Raw genomic sequence first — 20880 nt, 5'->3', positions numbered from 1 at the left:
TTTAGTATGTTTATCTTTGAAGTGTGTTTAGTAATGAAATTATGCTTTTACTGTTAAGCAAGATCGTGTGTGTCTACCATATTGTGTGTCTACCATATTCGTCAGGTTTGTAACATGCTTAGAAATATGACCTGCACTGCAGTAATTTTTATCTTCAATATGATTGTTTTGTTTATGTGCATCTGAGAAGATTGGATACATATGTGTACAGACGACTAGGTTTTTTTTTGTCACCTGCAGTCCTCTGTGTGTACATTGCTTGTGCTAGGTACATGCATTACCAGAAGTCCAATACTGTTTACAGTGACCGTTAAAACACATCTTTCAATGGAAGTTATGCATACAATTATAAAAATGATACTAAAAATGATTTGTTTGTATCAGTAAAGATGCAAGCTTCATAAAACTATGCAAATTATTTCATTACACCCCATGTGCATTTCTCCCTGAATACCTCAAAATATTGGTGGCGGAGGCAGTTGAAAATGTCGCAGATTTAGGGGACTGTAATGTTACTGTCCTTTCTTGTCAGTACTTCTATGCTACGTGTACATGTATATAAAACAATGTGAAATCTGCCATTCATTTACATTGAGGTCTTTAGAAACTACAATACTTGAAAGAAGTTATTGTTTCAACACCTTTGTTAGTTGAGTATAAAATTTTGTCATATTTTGTAACAAGCCAACTATTCTTGATCCATGCTGCCCAGGTGATCGTGCATGTATAGGCCTTGGCTAATCCGTCATACCTCTCCCTGGATTATACCCACCCTCAGCCTTGCAGGACAAACTCATGTTTACACATCTCCCCACACGTCCCCCCTGAGTCCTGTACTGTGAGGTGTGTTGGCTCCTTGAGGAAGCCTCCCCATGTCATATAGACAGCTGAGGGTAGGCGTGGAGTTTTTCTGGTGTTATGCTCAGCTGTCAGAATGTCTACTGCTGGTTGATACAGCCTCTCTGTCCAGGGCAGGAAGACTTGAGGTTGCCTGTACATGTGGCGGTTACAAGCTGATGCAGATCATGTGTTACTAGAGTACAACTGCAAAATAGTTGAGCACTGCACCTAGAGTCTGCTGACAGGACTGGCACCCCAGAGGGATAGCACACCTATAGTCCTACCTCCAACACCACCAAAGGCAGCTTGTAATGTGAGATTTACTATTGTTGGAATTGTGTCATCAAATTTCAAACTTCACTGCAGTGGTATCATTCGTATGTGGTCTAGCTCTGTACAACTTTCAGAACTATTATAGGGTTAGGACATTTGACATAATCATTTTGACTGTATTTGGAGAAATAGTTTTTGAAGACACCCGGCAGTTTGAAAGTCTTAATGTCTGTCAACGGGAAGGAAAATGTGGTCATATCAAAGACGAAGAAAGGGAGGCTATCACAGGTATGCTGCATTGTTATATTGCCGATATTAACTCAAAAGTATACTGTGTGGACATGGATGATGGCATACCAAAATCAGTCGGCTACATGTACATGTCAGATGTACATGTATTGTACCCTTTGCATATTACACTTGTACATTACATATATAAGTAAAATTGAAATTATTGCTATGCATATAGGTTTATATAGAGTTTGTAGCAGTTTTACTACATGTATTTCAACTAGTTTTACAGTTGGACTCTCTAGGTGCACATAGGTTTGAGCACTGTTCTGTGCTCTGCCATGATCTCATCTACTGCAGTGTACGGTACATGACAGTTACATTGGGGGAAAGTGGACTACATGCACGTGTGGTTTCCAAACATTTAGCACTAGGCACTGTGATGCTTTGTCAGTCAACCATACAGCAAAATGTTAAACTGACCACAGCAGTGTGAAATCAGAAGTTGTATTTTCGTTTGCTGTTACTAAATATACAACTACATGTGCTATGCTGCAGGCTGAAGAAGAGCACATGTGGAGTTCTGGATCATTGTGGATCAGTGTTGTGTGGAATTTTGCTTGGTTGCCTCTCTTATGTAGTTAGACGACATACGTACATATATCCCTCTTTTCCCAGATATTTCTACTTTTGTTTGAGTGAAAGGTTGATGCCCGCCAGGGGTTGTTATCACCAGCCTCATTCCATCTCCCAGTCTCCCTTTTTTGCACCCCCCTTCCTCACCCCTCTTGACAGTAAATATACGGGGTTTACTTTCGCAGGCCTTTACATTCCCGTGCAGTACATTCAGTATCTTGCTGTGATGTCGTGGAAAGTTAAACAAGGTCTAATCTCCAGTGAACATATTTGATGAGAATACACAAGTTCAAGTGTTCTAGGAAGTTAAAACAAACAATAATCTTAACCTACACATGTGTGATGGTTGATGTACTTGAAGATATACATGTGTTTACCACCAACAAATGTAAATATATGTATTGTAAGTATACATGTATATATTTACACTCAACAAAACAGAAGTATATATGTATATTTATTTAAGTATAAACTTAGCTGCTGTGTCATATATATATATATATATATATATATGGAAAAAAATAAAACACCTCAACTTTCTACATTCTGTTATATTTCAACTACAGTTTCAAACCTCATGTTATTTTCAAGTAATATGACTGCAGTTTCAAACTCCATGCTATTTCAAGGAATAGGAAATATAATATTTCATATTCCTTGAAAATAACATGAAGTTTGAAACTGCAGTTGGAATATAGCAGAATGTAGAAAATTGAGAAGACGTTTTATTTTTTTCCTGTGTAAATTCTTCTCACCAGGGGATTTTTCAGCCTGAAATATGTGTACATATTGTGCATGTGTGACTCTTGGGACTCTATTCAGACATGCTCTAAAACTCAGAAATTTGAAACTTTTGATCTTTGTCACTTTGACTAATACTGTAATAAATTGCAGCATCAAGTTGAGAGAGGTCTTGATGAAGCATTGGTGCATGAGCTTACTGTATGATCTACTGTATGATAGTTCAGTTGAGAGTAATTGGGTTTACACCTGGGGAATCTTTATTGAAGTCAAGTACATGTACGCTGTATCACTCTTCACACATACATGTATTCATGAGATTAGGTGTACAAGTGTTCAAGCACAAATACAGACATGTATGACATGCATCGTTAAACATTCTGAACTTTAAAACGACATCTATCATTTTGTTATTATGCACAAAAGGAGAATGTTTCTGTCTTACTTTCACAGCCGCCGCTTTTAAAGAAGGCGACAGTCATATTACCTTTCATTTTCTACACAAGATTTAGCAATATACATATACTCAGATATGCTATCTCAGCAATGTATTATTACATGTAATAAATAGCCTTAGAAATTTCCTGTTTAGATTAAAAAAATATTAGAAACAATATTGTATATGTATGGGTTAAATGGAAAAGAATTGCACGTACCCTATAGCATGAACTCAATCAATGTATGTGTCTTACATACTGTAAATCTGCAAACTTATCAACTTCTGAAGCCCTTTGTTTTAGTGGAATTAATGCATACAGTTATTATGAAGATGATTACAGAATTGATTGTTTGTGTCAAATGCAAGCTTCATTAAACTGTGCAAATTATTTTTCTATACCCCATAGTTTTGTCAGAATGTTTCAAAATATTTGTTGCAGTTGTGGTTGAAGAATTAAGGTGATCAGGATTGGCATTTCAGGAGTCCAATGAGTTTGTTTGTGTGACAGTTTGGAAGAGACAGTTTGAGGGCTCTTGCTAATGTGGCTTAATGGGTGAAGTTACCACTGTTGCTCGGTGGTATATATATATATATATATATATATATATATATATATATATCGTACATAGTTGGGTCTGTTAGCGGCTGCTGTAAAGTCACGCCTTTTGCACATAGCTGTGTTAGTTTGCCTAAACCTGCATGAATTCACGAGACTCATGAAATGTCAATTCGGCTTGTTGTACAAATTTTATCACACAGTAATATCGAAATTTTATTAGAAACATGTGCAATAAAACAACACAACGTTGCTTATGAGCATGTAACATATGTTGGTTGTGGCTGCCAGTGTGAATGTAATCAATTATTTCACGAAATATACATCACCTGTACCATGTCAGCCTTTAATATCATTCAATTCAAGTAAACTTCACAAGGTAAACAAAAAATGATCACACAGGATGCTGTTCAAAGTTTTGAACAGCATCCTGAACTTTATTTTTATGGTGAACTTTGTGAACAGATTAAGACACAAATTAGGTGTTAATGACCTCATATAAAGAGAAAAAAGGGAGTCTTTTTTTCAGTGGCCTTTCCACAGTTGCTAGCTTTTTTTTCCTTTCAAGTTGGGCTTTGCCTTCTAGCCGAAGATATACACATAATGCACCAGTAACAGCAGATTCAGGTCAGCGCAGTTTATTTTTTAAACTGATGATAAGATGGATTAAGTGATGAGACCTCACTTGATGCAGGCCTAATAGTGTACACAGCTGGTCTTTTCTCTCCACTAGGAGCTCCCTACCATGTCAGCTGGCATGGTCATTAGGGTTACACATGCACTATTCAGACAGTTGGGTCCAAGATTTGTCTCCAGACTGAAGAGTGAGCTTTCATACTGCCATACAGACGTTTTAGGTTGTTGGTACACAATAAAAAGTCTGTTTCGGATAGAACGGAAACCTTTTTCCCATTGTTACTCCCTCCCCTTCCCCATCACCCCAATCTGGAGGTTACCAAGGTAACAAAATGCTATGACTTCACTTCCAGCAACCACAGCTAAAAAAATGGTGGTCATGCTTGTGCTAGGTTGATATTTTGATATCTTCTAGAGAAAAGTGCAAGCTGCATGTGGTGGTATGGCATTGTACCACGTGAAAGTTAGGGGATGTATATTTTTGAGTTTGAAGTTGACAGTTTTACAACATAAATAATAAGGAAAAATCAATGCCCTTGTGTAACCTTTGTGGAGATTTTTACTGTCAATATGTTATTGTTTGAGCTGGTAGATTTTAGGTAGATAAATTCAGGGGGGATAACTCTGGTGTAACAGTTCTGCTTGGACTTTCTGAGTAGTTCTTTGCACACATGCTGGTCATTGTGAGGCCGCGTCAGGTCGGCAGGTCCTTGTAACCACATGTTTACAGTTTTTACCATTTTTTCACTGGTTGTCATTAAATTGTTAGATTTAAAGTGAAATGAAACAATTTTTGCTCCACGTAATGTATATGTATTTAACAATATTGCCCGACATGTAATTCACTTGCTGTGCTACTTTCTGTCCATCGTGACAGAGAGCATGGTAGGCTCCCTGTACACACAGAGATTGAGAAAGGTCCGTATTTCGTATGTCCACTTGTGGCAACAAAGTACAAGCGTGTAGTGACAACTTAGCCGCAGTTTGACGGCTGACAACTGAAGTCTTTGGACAATTAACTCAGTTCAGTGTTTACTAAACTAAAATGATTATCCAAGCCCTCTTTTGTAGGAAACAGGCTTTTGGCTCTGCGATTTTTAATCTGGGAACTGACACGGAATGATCGTTTCTGTGAAATCCACATGCCTGCACAATAATGCCATCTGACCTCAGCATGTATAGAGCTGCAGGTATAAATCATCGAATGTGTCGGCGAATGCTGGATTTGAAACCTCAACCTATTTGGATAAGGGGGAATTACCATACGTTTCATACACTGTGAAGGCCCTACTTGATCTTGGCCAAAGATTTTGCTGAGTCTTAATACCTTGTAATCTACATTTTGCTCACCTATACCTATATGTGCAAGAGAGTGTCATATCAAGTGATAATAGATTAGCCATGTGCCTTTATGTTTAGTGCTCCGGCCTCGAGCCAACTGGGCCGTAACTCGTGTTGTTGCAACTTCAAATACAACTTATGATGGTTTGGCTACTGTTAATTCAGTCAGCACTGGAGAGTCTTTGACATGTACATGTATGGGGCACCTGGTCTGACATGTGCAACGGTTTACTCTGGGCTCTCTGATTTCCTTTATCCCTAATATGACACCTCTAGCATACAGTGTACGTTTTACCTGGATAAGTGCTGTATGAATGAAAATTTCTTGATTACTGCTTTGAAACAACAGTGAAATGAATATGTATTTTTATATGTATGTAAGGATGTACTTTGGCACATACGTGTAATTGTCTATGTTTATATGTACCACACTTCGCTCAATATAGATATTACATTGACTCAATATTTCAAATTTTTTCAAACCATTTTCAAGAACTAGTCAACAGTTACAACAGAGTATATATGTATGTTGTACATTTTAATGTGACCATCACAAACCTACATGTATCTAGAAAAATTAAGGTTCTAATACTAAGCCTGGCAACCTCATGTATAGAATTTTCTATAAAACACATAACAAAATGGTGTTTTTCTTCAGTTTCATCTTAAACTTGTGGATGAAAGTAATTTGTATGAAAACCAGAATTTTTATTTGCTACATGTAAATCATCATGTTTTTTTTTTTAAGATGCTCATTAAGTTTTTCTCTGACATGTTTTAGAAACTAAAATGGCTCTAGATATTTCACTGTTCAGGTACATGTACAACACTGTAAATGTAGACACTGTACATGGCCTGATTTCTTTTGCCTGCCATTGCCCACTGATGGACAAACCCCACCTGTGTTCCTGGGGATACCATCACCTATCCATGTGTGTATGTAGTACTGGATTGACCCTGGTTTCTGATTTTCTTGTGAACACTTACCCCAGTTAAGTTTCTCTTTGGTCCTGACACTGTCAGCTGTGTCAGGCAGTAAACTGACCAGGGGCTGCCCAGCTAAACAGGAACCAGCTGGTCAATGACCACTACTCTGGTCAAGCCTTTCTGCCTGAATCTAAATGTGACTGACCAATAGAAAAGGCTGAGTATGTGACAGTCTCAACAATCGAGTTGTTATAGTCACTTTTTTGGTCTGTGTAGCTCTGTTTTATCTATGTATTTCTGGCATGTCCGTTTTTCACAGCCCACAAGTGCTATCTGGTCATATGCACATTCAGGCAGCTTTTGCCCTTTGTCTTAAACACTCCTGCAGCCTGTTTCCAGCTTTTACAATTCATTATATTGGAGACTTGTTCGTTTTCTTGTAGTTGACCACAGCTGAGTGTCTTGTTTCCCAGATGTGTGCAGATGGGTACTTGTCGTTTATTTAGCCACTTGAGAGATCGACTGTTTAAAATTTCAATTTGTTCCTTTCAAAGCTTCAGAGAAGATTTGTTTATGCCAGTAAATTGAAAGTAAATTCTGATCCACATGTGGTAACTTGTTACCAGGTTCTTAAAACGCAGTCAGATTCAATCTTTCAAGTGCAGAGCATTTACAAGATTAAAACACTGTTTTTAAGGTGAAAGAGGGTTTAATATATCATGAGCTACATTTACTTATGATTAAACTTTCTTACATCTTGATATCCTTCTCACTATCCAGTTGTTTTCTCTCAATATTCAGATGTTTCATATTGGTTGTTCATTCATTTCATCTTGTTGATAATAATTTAAATGTTCTTAATACAAGCCAAATATTAATTTAACTGTATGCAAGACCTTTGTTTGGTTACTGTACATGTATATGTGTGGTCTGTTGGTTGAAAGTGATGGATCTGAGATACAGCAGTGTGACAAGTCTAACAAACAGGAATGCTTTTAAATTCTCACATGACATTAACTACATGTGACTATACGCTTATATGTTACACTGGTCTTGTATGTCAAGGCTTTGGGGGTGGGGGATATGAGAAGTGAATTTTCACCAACTGTGATGTTGTCACTATTGGTGCTTTTCTTGACTCAATCCCTTCCCTTGCCCCTTGTGCTAAGTGTTGTCCTGTATTTCACCTAAAGTTTGTGAAGTAAAACGGCACTTTCACAGGCACATTAAGAGCTTGAAATGCTACTTTTGATTCTAGCACTACAGTTTATCTGATGAGAAACCAATTAAACTGCACAAAAACGGGTAATTGGTCCTACGATTTGGATGAATCAATCAGAATAACGCAAAATATGTCACCTGAAAGAAGCTAAACTTTAGGTAAAATAAAGTAGTTTAAGTGTTACATATAATTTCCCCCCACACCTCCTAGCCCCAGAGGGACAGGAAACTCTCCTTGTCACATGTGTGCAGGGTTTCCTCTCTCATACAGTGGATGGGGAACACTGCAGTTTCTTTATCTCATACTCATTTCAGGACAGGGGTCATTTCAGTATCCCCTTCCCTATTTCCTATAAAACAGAGTGTAAGAGCTTTTTGTGGAATAGATAAACTGTATGTTAGATATGTTTGCCAGTAACACATACATATAGTGTTTGTGAGTACTAGAAAATGTTAAACTTTACCTAAACTAAACTATACGTATTGAAAAGTTGTGATCTGAAGAAGAAAAAAAGAGTGAAATTTGTTTAATGTGGCATTTTCTCCGTGAAAAAATGTATTTCTTCCAGATCAATTTGTTTTACTTTATGTTCATGTAACCTAATTGATCAACCTTTGCGACTATGACAGAGCAGTTTGTGCTCACTTTTAGTTGATATTTGGAGCCAATTGGTTGGATTCGCAAGTTCCAGGGCTTCACAAAAGTATAATTTTATCAGTCTACACAGAATAATGCCTTCAGAATATGCTTGAATAAACACCTTGCAAACATGTGAAAAGTTAGAAGAAGTACAGTAGTACAGTACATAGAAGTATAACTATATTTTTTTACTTAAATATTTACTAGGGGTATACATGTGTGTGTATACCCAAGGTTGTGCATGTATGGATATTTTATGTTTCTCTATACTCCTTTTATCTCTTGACTTTGAGGAAAATAATATTAAAACAGCCTGTGTAACAAAGTATACCATTAGGGACATGTACCACACATCATGAACTTTGGCTATGTCAGATTCAGTCTTACACATGTTTGGTGTGCCCTATCCTCTGTTAAACCTCTCTTGGAGTACAGAGCAGTTATGCCTCTTGGAAGGGTATCAGCTTTGTAAACACAGGATAAAAATCAAGATTTGTAAGCTTATGCCTGTGTCAAAACTGGCTCACCCAGGGCTGTTTATCACAGAGGATGAAGTGTTACATCATAAAACCTTCTACAGCTTGTGGCTTTCTAGAGTGAAGACTTTGAGGTCTTTCAGTTGAAAGATGATGTAGATGTATACAAATTAGGATGGCCCAAGTTAGGAGTGGCTTGACATGGGATTTGTAGTACATGTATTGGATGTTGCCAAGAAGATATAACTTAAAGAAAAAAAAAAATGTTTCCCTTTCACAATGAGAAAAGAGATGGAATGAGTTGGCAGGTTAATTTTATGTATGTATGTAGTGTAAATACCTGTATGTACAAGAACTCTATATACATATATATTTAAATGATATGCAGAAAATTCACATGGTATCCAAAGAAGAAGCCTTTCCTTAGTGATTGTTTGACACACTGTAATTCTTCTTCAACCTCTTTGCATGTTTGCAAGGCGTTTTATCAGACTTTTATCATGCTGAAGGCATTATGCTGTGATAAAATTATACTTTGTGTGAAACCCTGAAATTGGCCAATCCAACCAGTGTAGTTTTGTGTCTAAAATCTAATACGCAGGTTTCGAGATATGACGTTACGACAACAGAGTGATGTCCCTTTGTGACATAACGTCGTCGCTTTACGGCACAGTAGGGCCAGTCTGGTAATTTTAACATGAGGTGGTATATAGAATATAGAGTACTAATTAAAAAGGATTAGACTGATCTTCTGAATCATGTTCTTGGATGGATTTGGGTTCCCAATATTGCAAAACTAATGATGTTATCACGGTACTTTGATCTAAACACAATCAGTGCCATGTTATAAGATAGGCAGGTAGCCCTACCGTGCCGCTAAGTGGCGACGTCATTTTGCAATAGGACGCCACTCTGTTGTTGTAATGACGTAACTCGAAAACTGTGTATTATAAATATGGATAAATTGCATTGAAAGCTGCTCTTTCATAAGCGAAAAGGTTGAGGAATTAGGGTACCTGAACATTTGTCATACTGTATGCTGTTTTTATTTTAATATTTTTAACACATGAAATGTTTCCATGTAGGCAGATGAAGTACTTACAGTATATTGCAGGATCACCCATCATAATGCTGCTGTCATTGGAAAGCTAGTTGTTGTGGACTGTTATTGTTTACACTAGAGTTTAACAAAAACATGATTGACTTCACCGTTAATGTTTCCATTATGTAGTGTTGAACCATTTGGATAGCTCATCGCTTGTAATTAGATGTACGTGTATCTAATGGCATATGTAAGCTTATAGAACCAGCAATAGTAAAAAGGATCTTTGAATATTGCTATAATATACACGCACAGAGTACAAGAAGCCGTGGTTGATGGCTTGAAGACCTATCGAGTACTGTGCGCGTATGTATATGTATCAATAATTTACCGGTATTTGCATTTACAATATTTTATCTGCTGGATGATTACTTCATTTGAGGTTTTAAATATTTATAGATGAACAAGTACATGAATATTGCAGAAACATATTTCTACCCTACCTGTAGACATAATTTATGAGTATAACGATAAACAGTTCCCCTGTGGGTGACATGAGTGAAATTCATGCACAGGGCTACATGGAATGTATATTTTCTTACATGAATATATATTTTCTACATGTTGGGAATTTTCGAGTTTGAGTTAAAAAGACCATATTGGTCAGAAAACGTTCGTAGTATGAGGCTATCTTTGGAGATTGTTCTTCACTAGAGTACAGTGATGTTATTGTAGTGGAACAAATGCATCGTTCTGATTGCATTATACACTGTACATGGATTTGAACTCAACTCCCCCCTCACCGGCCTCGATGGCTCATTTGGTAGAGCGTCCGCTTAAGGGACAGGGCACACCTAAGACCTTAAAAGAGGAAGTTGTAGCTTCCTTGCTTGGCGTTTAACATTTTTTTTTTTACTGGGATAGTGCAACAACTGTTTGACCTGTATCAATATAATGGCTCGGGCAGGGTGGCTTACTTGTATTCGGTAAGTCGTCTCTTTAAAGCAGCACTAAAAAGTGGAAATCCTTCCTGCAACAAGGAGGCACATTACACATATTTGCACTCTAAGGACTCCTCGTCATATGGCTTAAAAATTGTTAAGTATGACGTTGAACCCCAATCACTCACTCCCCTACTCTCTCTCCCCCCCCCCCCCCTAAAGAAAAAGAAATTGCAAGTTCCACACAGATTTAAAAAGTGTACATTTCAGAACAGCTGCAGATCATTGATCCTGAGATAAGGTGATTCTGTAGGTCATAATGCTAAGTTGTTATCTTCAGCTGTGAGCATTGACTGGCTCAACTAAAGAAGCACATGTGAACATTCATAGATTCTTAAGTGAAAAGTCTTTCAATCTTCTTGTGTTTGGAATGGGACGTAAATTTAGGAGCTTGGAATGTTGCTTTAAATCTGTGATGGACAACATGCTATTAGATGTCTGGAGGGAAGGTTTAGCAGACTGCAAAGGGTCTTCCGTGACATGTAAGCCAGACCTGGGTGTAAAACCTTAAGTTAAGACCTATCCCGTCTTCCGAGAACTTGAGGGTTTCAAAAACCGGAGGTAAGACTGCAGCGCCGTTTGTAGCTGGTGGATAAAAAAGGGTTTCTGTAAACCTGATGGATTAGATCATGACTGCGTGTGTTGCAGACAGGCTAGACATGGGCAGGCAGGGCAGAGTCAAAGGAGACAGATTTCCAATATTTCAGTGAATGCATAGCAACTTAAACAAGGCAAACAAGGAAAGCAAGAAGAGGTGAGGTCTTAACATTGACGTTAGCCAGCCAGATTTACACTTTGGGTTAGGAGCTGGTGTGGGGAGTCAGGATCTGAGCTCTGAAGAGGGATTTATTATACAGGGGTTTAAGCCCTTGACACCTCGCCTCTAATTATCCAGGGGTGGCTGTCAAAAGAACATGCATGGATCATACATGCATGTAAGTGTGCGGTGAAGGAATGAAGGAAAGAGAGAGGAGAAGGTCTGAGCGAGCCCTGTAGGCTGACATGTGACTGTGACTGCTTGCTGAGGACTGTCACCACCATTGCTAGCACCAATCTCCAGACAGACCTATCACCTCAGTGTAACACAGCCGCTGCAGCAGTGAGCAGTCTGGCAGATTCACCAGGGCTGTCTGTAGGGCTGGGCTGACTGTGCCACTGTGTCAGTGTAGAGGAGCCATGTGCTGGTGACAGCACAACCCATCTCTATTTTCTCCATAGACCACCTTGCAGGGTGCTGGGATAACTAACACATTACACTCTACCTGGTTGTGATCATACTCTTTGTGCTGAGGACTTGGCGTTAACATCAGTGGTTATTATAAGTGGTTGTGACCCCCACGTGGACTCTGGGTGCTTATTGCTTACTGGCCTACAGACACGGGCTGTATCAGTTTACTGCTAGATGATAGCAGGCACGTGAGGGAATTATAATGGTGCAGACAAGATCTCGTCAGCAACGGGTTAATAACGGAATGCAGGGTTTCCACGTTGTTGCAGAATAAACGGTGCTCACGAAAGGACAGAGAACAAAAGACTGGCTAGTGGAGACGCGTAACGGACTGTGCTGCGACAAAGAGCTTTTCCGTTCTCCTGTCTAGCATGTTCTGTGAGGATAATATTGAAGACATCATGGCTGAATTCTGCTGGCTTCAAGCATTTAGATGACAAGTGCTTGTACGTACATGGAACTGGTATTGCCCGTACAACGAAGTCCAATTCATGCTCATTTTTTTCTTTTTCTTCGTCACAACGAATTCATGTCTAGTTTTACCAAAGACAGAGAGAAATTATGCAGGATGTAAGGAAATTGCGTCGCTCACCAGCACAAAAATCGGGACAGGAAAATACATTTGGCATTTTGCTGACGACCACAAGTCTAAGGTATCCTGAGGTAGGCTGACAGTTTATTTCTGACTATACTATTTTACTCCTCTGTTGGCAAATCAGCAAAACATTTTCATGTAATGATAAGATTACATGTAGCTGTGAGCCTAATAATGGGATTTTTGTTTGTAGAGGTAACATTGTGCACATTAAGAAAACCACCTGGTTTATTAATCACCTGTATGCTAATATGAAACAGTGCTACCATTTTATTGAAAATTCATTGATGTAAGATAATAATCTTAATGTGTTTGAATGATACTCTGGTACCATGCTGATATATATGAAAAACAATTTCTGCATGATCAAAGTACTTGTGCATATGTAGATGCTAACCTGAACCTTGAAGGATTCATTAAAGTCGGTCTTAGTGATACTAATCTTGGAGATTACTCTAATCCACATGCTTAGTACACTGTACATACGTACATGCATGTAATCTCTAGCCACACAATTAAGTCATGAGCTGAAATACAGGTACAGTATTAACATGTACATGCTGGTATTCCAGCTAATGAGTTCTGGTATAAAGGTGTAGTTGATGGTGCATGCTCTTTGTTTGTTTTGTTGAAGGGGGCTGGGATGCTATATTTACAAACCATATACATGTACATGCAATACGATATAAATTTTCGATATTTTACGTTAATATTGGTGTTTAATGTGTGAAGTAATTGACTGTTTAACAGGTAACATCACTGCGTTTCTGTATGGATAACAACTTCTGATTTTTTTTGTGCAACCTTTCAGTGTACATTCTATCATCGTGCCGAACAGGCATAAGATATGAATATGTTGACATGATCATTTTGCAAGGTTATGATTCATAATTGTATATATACATAACACATTTTTTACATTGCACCTGGAATTTGCAGTTGATTTTCAGCATGTTCATTGATGCGTTTATTGTGAATGATGAGTCATTGAACCATTGTCTCTGCATACTTCGTTTACTGTGTAGTGTACAAGTTTGTGTTATTGCAACATTTCAAAATTCAAAGTCCTGAACATGTATGACAACAATTTGTAGTCTATTCATGGTATTAATTACTGAGTTGATTGTACATGTACCTGTAGAGGATGGAACCAACACGATACTATATTATACCTGTAAATGTCATGTTTTACAACACACTGGACATTAATACCTGAAGATCTCTCATGAGGAAGCAGTATGCTGTAAGAAATGTCCTTGTGTTATTCAAAGTAACTCTTCCCAAAAATTAAATGAACCAAGGTCAAAAAGAATCCAACAAAATTATTTCTTGGCTTTGAATTTTGATTGTTTTGAATGTAATTGGATTTCTTGTTTAAGAACTCATTCAGATAAAATTTAATCTTCGGAGGTCATATGAAATTGTGTATGTGTAAATGCTGTCAGTGGAAGGTAGTTTTTATTCAGACTTCATTTCTATGCATCTGTATACATATATTGGTCTTACATTTGAAAAAAAAAAAAAATCAAATAAAGACAAAAGTTCCTGGATGTGTACATTACATGTACTTAGGGTTTAAATCAAGGTAATGTAAGCTAACACTTTATAACGTGCAAGTATATACATGTACATGTATTTACAAAATACACGTGTACATGTAGGAATATGAAAAGCTGCCAGTTTCTGCATTACCACTATTAATCACGATTATGGCATTACATGATGTGATCTATACAGTGTATGTACTGATCTTTCACAAGTAACGACTAGGAAGGCACATGTACTGTACGCAGTGTAGCGGATAATACCTGTACAGTGTACAATGTAGTTGTGTAGACATGTGGGTATAGATAGCATCAAGTGAGTTCAGCATTGTTTGTCACATTACAGGCCATAGGGCAGGTCAGAGTTCAAATCCTGCTGTTGACTTTTTGGCGAGGGAGACATTTTTATTATTCTGCTTGTACAATGACTTGAGGATAATAATCTGACATCAGCTGGATGACCTGTATACATGTATGTACTTGTATGGGAGCATACCGTGTTGATAATGACGTGAGTGAGTTTGTCAGATTTACCGCCTTGTTTTTCCTACAGTATATTATCCTTGCCGGATTGAAATACTTGTACTCAATAGTGTGCATGTTTAAGGGGCCACTTATCTTCCTGTATTTATTTACACTCATAATCTACATGTAACATTTTAGCTGTGACTACTGGAACCAAAATCGTGTACATATACATGTAGATCTTTTATACATGTATGAAGAAAAAAAGATTCACATTTGATCTTTATCTTTTATCTTATATGTATTAATGGTATATGCCTTATGATATATAAACATGTTTATAAGTACATGTATACACCGCCATGACCAGTTTCACAAAGCCACATACAACATTTTCTTATTGTACATTTGTCATATGGTATTGTGTGCATCACTATTACCGTACCATTGGTCCTATATGTTCGATTGTCGTACATGTACAACATCTTTGTGAGACTGGTCTCAGATGAATGTATAAGAGTCACTTAGCTGTGAAATCTGCTAACTCCCCTGACAGTGTACATGTAGGTAGTTCATGACTTGTACATTTAGGTAATTCATGACGTACATGTGGGTAGTTCATGATATATACATTTAGGTAGCTCATGACATGGACATTTAGGTAGTTCATGATATATACATTTAGGTAGCTCATGACATGGACATTTAGGTAGTTCATGATATATACATTTAGGTCGCTCATGACATGTACATTTACATGTAGGTACTTCATGACATTTACATGTAGGTAGTTCATGACATGTACATTTAGGTAGTTCATGACATGTACATGTGGGTAGTTCATGATATATACATTTAGGTCGCTCATGACATGTACATTTACATGTAGGTAGTTCATGACATGTACATTTAGGTAGTTCATGACATGTACATATGAGTAGTTTATGGCGTACATGTGGGTAGCTCATGACATGTACATGTGGCTAGTTCATGATATATACATGTGAGTAGCTCATGACATGCCCATTTGGGTGGTTCATGACCTGTACTTGTGGGTAGTTCATGATATATACATGTGAGTAGTTCATAACATGTACCTTTGGATAGTTCATGACCTGTACTTGTGTGTAGTTCATGACCTGTACATGTGAGTAGCTCATGACATGCCCATTTGGGTGGTTCATGACCTGTACTTGTGGGTAGTTCATGATATATACATGTGAGTAGTTCATAACATGTACCTTTGGATAGTTCATGACCTGTACTTGTGTGTAGTTCATGACCTGTACATGTGGGTAGCTCATGACGCACATGTGGGTGGTTCATGACATGTACATGTGGGTAGCTCATGCCATGTACATGTGGGTAGTTCATGACATTTACATGTTGGTAGTTCATGATATATATATATGTGAGTAGCTCATGACATGTACATGTGGGTAGTTCATGACATGTATGTGTGGGTAGTTCATGATATGTACATGTGAGTAGTTCATAATGTACATGTGGGTAGTTCATGATATATACATGAGTAGTTCATGACCTGCACATGTGGGTAGCTCATGACATGTACATGTGGGTGGTTCATCATGACATGTATGTGTGGGTAGCTCATGACATGTACATGTGGGTAGTTCATGACATGTATGTGTGGGTAGCTCATGACATGTACATGTGGGTAGTTCATGATATGTACATGTGAGTAGTTTATAACAAATACTGTGTACATGTATGTCTACAGTGTAGCGTACTGCTGTCTGAATGTTGGAACAATGCATGCTTTCAGTGACCCTTGAACTTGCAGAGCATTGTTACACACCAACATGTACACTGTACCTACATTCAGGAAGGTTATGGGTGTGTTTGTTCTACTTGACCAGAAGAGCTCTTTACAAGTGGCCTGTTTCCCAGCACTGTCAATATGTATGGAATGTATTACTTCTGTAGACTACAATAACTTGTCCCCAAATCTGTGACCCTTTTGTGGTTTCATTGTTGCCCACAAGTGGCCAGTTCTCATGGGAAATGGGCAGCACCCCAGCACCAAAGGAATTTTTGTGGAGCTAGTTATCATAATTTCGGGGAGGTTTTTTCGCTGTAGGCAGCACACTAGCAGCATTGTTGTGTGAATGGCTGGTCAGTTTTGCCAATATCCACAATTTTCCAGATTTCATCTGTGTTTGCCCATCATGTACATCTACCTCAATCATGTACATGCTCCACATGTTGGAACATTTATGTATTTATTTTCATTGGTCTTTTATGCTGTACTCTGAAAATATTTCACATATACGACAACCACTAGTTTGGAAGATAAGGGTCTAGAAGAACATGTACCAGTACATGTAAATGTTGGTGTGTTCAGGATTCACCGTGATTACAGTGTACATGTACCTCTGTTTACCTGTCAACAAATTTGAATACAGAATACACGTTATTGCTTGGATTTGGATGGTAGTTTATTTAAGGCTAATATTTCAAGAGAATTTAGATAATGCACAGAGCATTCATCTGGATGCACCATTCATCTGGATGCACCATTCATCTGGGTGCACCTTTCATCTGGATGCACCATTCATCTGGATGCACCATTCATCTGGGTGCACCATTCATCTGGATGCACTATTCAGATTAGTTTCTAGGGCGTAAAGTGTTGCATGAGTTTTAATTTTCCCAAATGTTATTTTATTTCTTTACATCATTTTTGACACGTCCTTTTACAGACTGAGAGTGACAACCACATATTCCATAAGTAATTAATGCATGGCCATTTCATCTTGATTCATGACTATTGAATATTTTGTAAAGTGACGTCAAGACCAATTGCTCATGTTGAGACTAATGCTCTACGTTCTAAGCCTTCTGTGCAGGTTTTCCTTCACACTTCACTGGACTGGTAACCTGAAATACAGCGACTGCCATGGATATTGATTATCAGTTGTCAGTATCAGCCATTAAGCCAGCTTGAGTTCATATGATAATTACTTTTATCAATGAAGGATAGTAAGGTACAAAATATTTAAGTTTAGCGTCTCAAACGGTCTGTCGAAGCAAAAAAAAAAAAGAGACTCAATTTCAATTGAAAGAAAAACTGAATTTCTCCCAGAAAGTGGTGGTCGGTATGTGTAGGAATGACTTATATGATCCCTGCACTTCCCAAGAGAGCCTTTGTGTGTAGTGTGGGAATTTGTACATTTGGCATGGCAGAGGTTTGCACTTGCACTTATATGTACACGTACACATTTTATGTAGAATGTTTGATCATGACGATTGACCAAAACTACATGAAAAAAAAACTTGTATACTATCGTATACAAAGTTGTATATGATTCCTCACCATTCTAATTAGATAAACATACATTCACACATCTGGAGAGAGCCTTTGTGTGTAGTGAGGGAATATGTACATTATCTGTGGCAGAGGTGTGCCATCTACATGTACATGTAGCTAGTTTTCATGTGTTTCAATTCTTTTAAGTCATTATAAAGACACTTTAGCTCAATTTTCACCTTTTTGATTTCAATACAGAGATTCCTAATTTGCATCAATTTTCACTTGTAAATATATCAAATGGATCAAAATTTGAGTGTACATGTACATGAACCAAACTCTACAGCAGGACAACATGGGGAAACATTGAGAATTTAAAGCAGATACATTAACATATACATGTACATAAACCCCAAGCACTCACTTACATGTACATAAATCTAGCAACTGGAGAGACAGCTCTGGACACAGTTCGATGTTTTAGCGTTGTTATGCCCAGATAGTATATACATGTACATGTCCTGTGTAATCTACCTGGAGTCATGTATAGTACAGAGACTGTAAACAAGGTGTGATGTGAGTGTACATGTCCTGTGCAATCTAGCTGGTGTCAGGTACTGTACAGAGACTGTAAAGAAGGTGTGATGTGAGGGTACATATACAAGTCTACATGTGCAATCTAGCTGGGTCAGGTACTGTACAGAGACTGTAAAGAAGGTGTGATGTGAGGGTACATATACATGTCTCCATGTGAATGTAGCAGGTCTCATGTATGGTACAGAGACAAGGTGTGATGTTAGGGTACATGTCTACATGTGCAATCTAGCTGGTGTCGTAAGGTACAGAGACTGTAAATAAGGTGTTATGCGAGGGTACATGTCCTGCGCAATCCATCTGGTGTCATATACGGTACAGAGACTGTAAACAAGGTGTTATGTGAGGGTACATGTCCTGTGCAGCCTACCTGGTGTCATGTATGGTACAGAGACTGTAAATAAGGTGTTTTGTGAGGGTACATATACATGTCTACATGTGCAATCTAGCTGGTGTGATGTACGGTACAGAGACTGTAAACAAGGTGTGATGTGAGGGTATATGTACGCGACAGGGCGGGATTTCAGTCATTAACTTGATGTTAAACAGTCAATCTGCAGGTCTCGGGCTGCTCTCAATCTGCTGCAAATTGTGCAGGCCGTCACAGAAAAAAACAAAGTTTACTCAAACTAAATTTAAATTGATGTACAAGTACACCTACGTGTATGTAATCCTGGTATAGATGTATCATGTATCTGTGTGTGGAAACACGCCCCCCATTTAAATACCAAACAGAGTCGTTGTCTACCTGTTTAATCCCCAGGTGATTATGTTGTGCGAGGCTGACCTAAAGGTTGATCACTTTCTCAGCTGTATGTTAAATACAAGGCAGGTCAGAATGGGTCGTGTAACACAGACAGCTAAATAAATGTTTTCTTTCAGCAACTGATTTAAAATGAATGAACAAAAGCTACACTCTCACTGTTCTCATGTTTCATCATTGTAATTTACCCAGCCTGGAGACTTAATATGTGGGTCATAGACTCTATAATAACACATTATGACAGGCAGCCTGGTCTGAAGCTTGTAAATTACAATTCTAGTTGCTTGAGTTTTGCTATTATATATCTATATATATATACACATGTACATGATACATCGAGTTTGTGGCCTGGGTAGCCACCTTGGCGCTGTACATGTACAACGAAAATTCTTTTAAATCAATGTGCAGTGCTTTGGTGTGAAGATAGTCCTTTATAAATATAGTTTTGAAAAAAAATTCAGCCCAGTTACTCTAGGAACTGGAGGATATGTATGTAGTCAAATTCTTACTTTGACTGAAATGATTTAATACTGAAAGTGTCACTAAACCTGATGAGGTAAGCATGATGCACACATGTGTACATGGTATCATGACGTAAACGGAAGAACATACGAGAGAGCCTTCACTTTATGGCTGAGTGTTCAAAGGTGTTAATTCGTTACAATCACCAAAAAATCTTATGCGAACCCTGAATTCAGCTTAAGCGTGCAAAGTTACAGCTGAATGTGTCAGATGGTGTGCTAGGTAACGTGAGATGATGTCACAGGCTGTCCAATCTAGAGACCTTGTCTAATCAGGTACAGTGAGCTGAATGAGTAAAGCGTACTCAGCACTCAATGAGGGACATTTGTGGTTCAGTTGTGTGCTAACGCATTGTATATGGACGCAAGGACTACACAACGTTGCATCAACCTCATTCCGTTTTTTTCAAGCAAGAAAATATCAAAATAAACAAGAAAATAGAACTTTCATAGACCATGGGTATATAGGGGAATCCTGTCCATTGATTCATTGAGCATAACCTGAAAAAAGATGATATGTGCTGAAAGTAAGTATTGTATTCATTAAAAGATCTCAGGCTACATTCGGACGCTTGCAGTGCGTCAGTAACAGTGTCATTAAAGATGGGAGACAGATTACCCGCCCCATTGTAATTCCAGAAGGTAATATGTTACATAATAATGAGGGAGGGGTGTATTGGTTTGATTTGGTGCACTTTTAAATAACCATTTTGGCATATTCAATGGGATTTCATAAGACATGTGCATGCACGTATGAGTACCCCAATTCCTCAAGCTTTTCTCGTATGAAAGAGCAACTTTCAGTGCAATTTATGCGCAGTTATAACTAGATTTTGGAGACAAAACTGCATGTGTAATGGTTGGAGTGACCAGTTTCAAGAATAGGGGAGTTTTGAGTT

The 20880-nt window shown here is 38.1% G+C and overlaps 1 protein-coding gene across 4 annotated transcripts in view; it reads left to right on the top strand.

Annotated features, from left to right (window-relative positions):
* Window positions 1-20880, top strand: part of LOC135477241 (septin-2B-like) — a 56929-nt gene that overhangs the window by 5776 nt on the left and 30273 nt on the right. The window contains exon 1 of one of the 4 annotated variants that reach the window (XM_064757416.1): window positions 1089-1401. The exons of 1 other annotated variant lie outside the window; for it this stretch is intronic. In XM_064757416.1, the coding sequence (XP_064613486.1) occupies window positions 1339-1401 (63 nt within the window). In that variant the 5' untranslated portion in view covers window positions 1089-1338. Of the gene's footprint in view, window positions 1-1088; window positions 1402-11964; window positions 12892-20880 lie in introns of those variants that run through there. 2 more of the 4 variants (XM_064757415.1, XM_064757414.1) reach the window with 2 other exon arrangements.

Source organism: Liolophura sinensis, chromosome 10 (assembly GCF_032854445.1).
Source record: "Liolophura sinensis isolate JHLJ2023 chromosome 10, CUHK_Ljap_v2, whole genome shotgun sequence".
NCBI lineage: Eukaryota > Metazoa > Mollusca > Polyplacophora > Chitonida > Chitonidae > Liolophura > Liolophura sinensis.
This window is presented reverse-complemented; position numbering and strand designations above follow the sequence as displayed.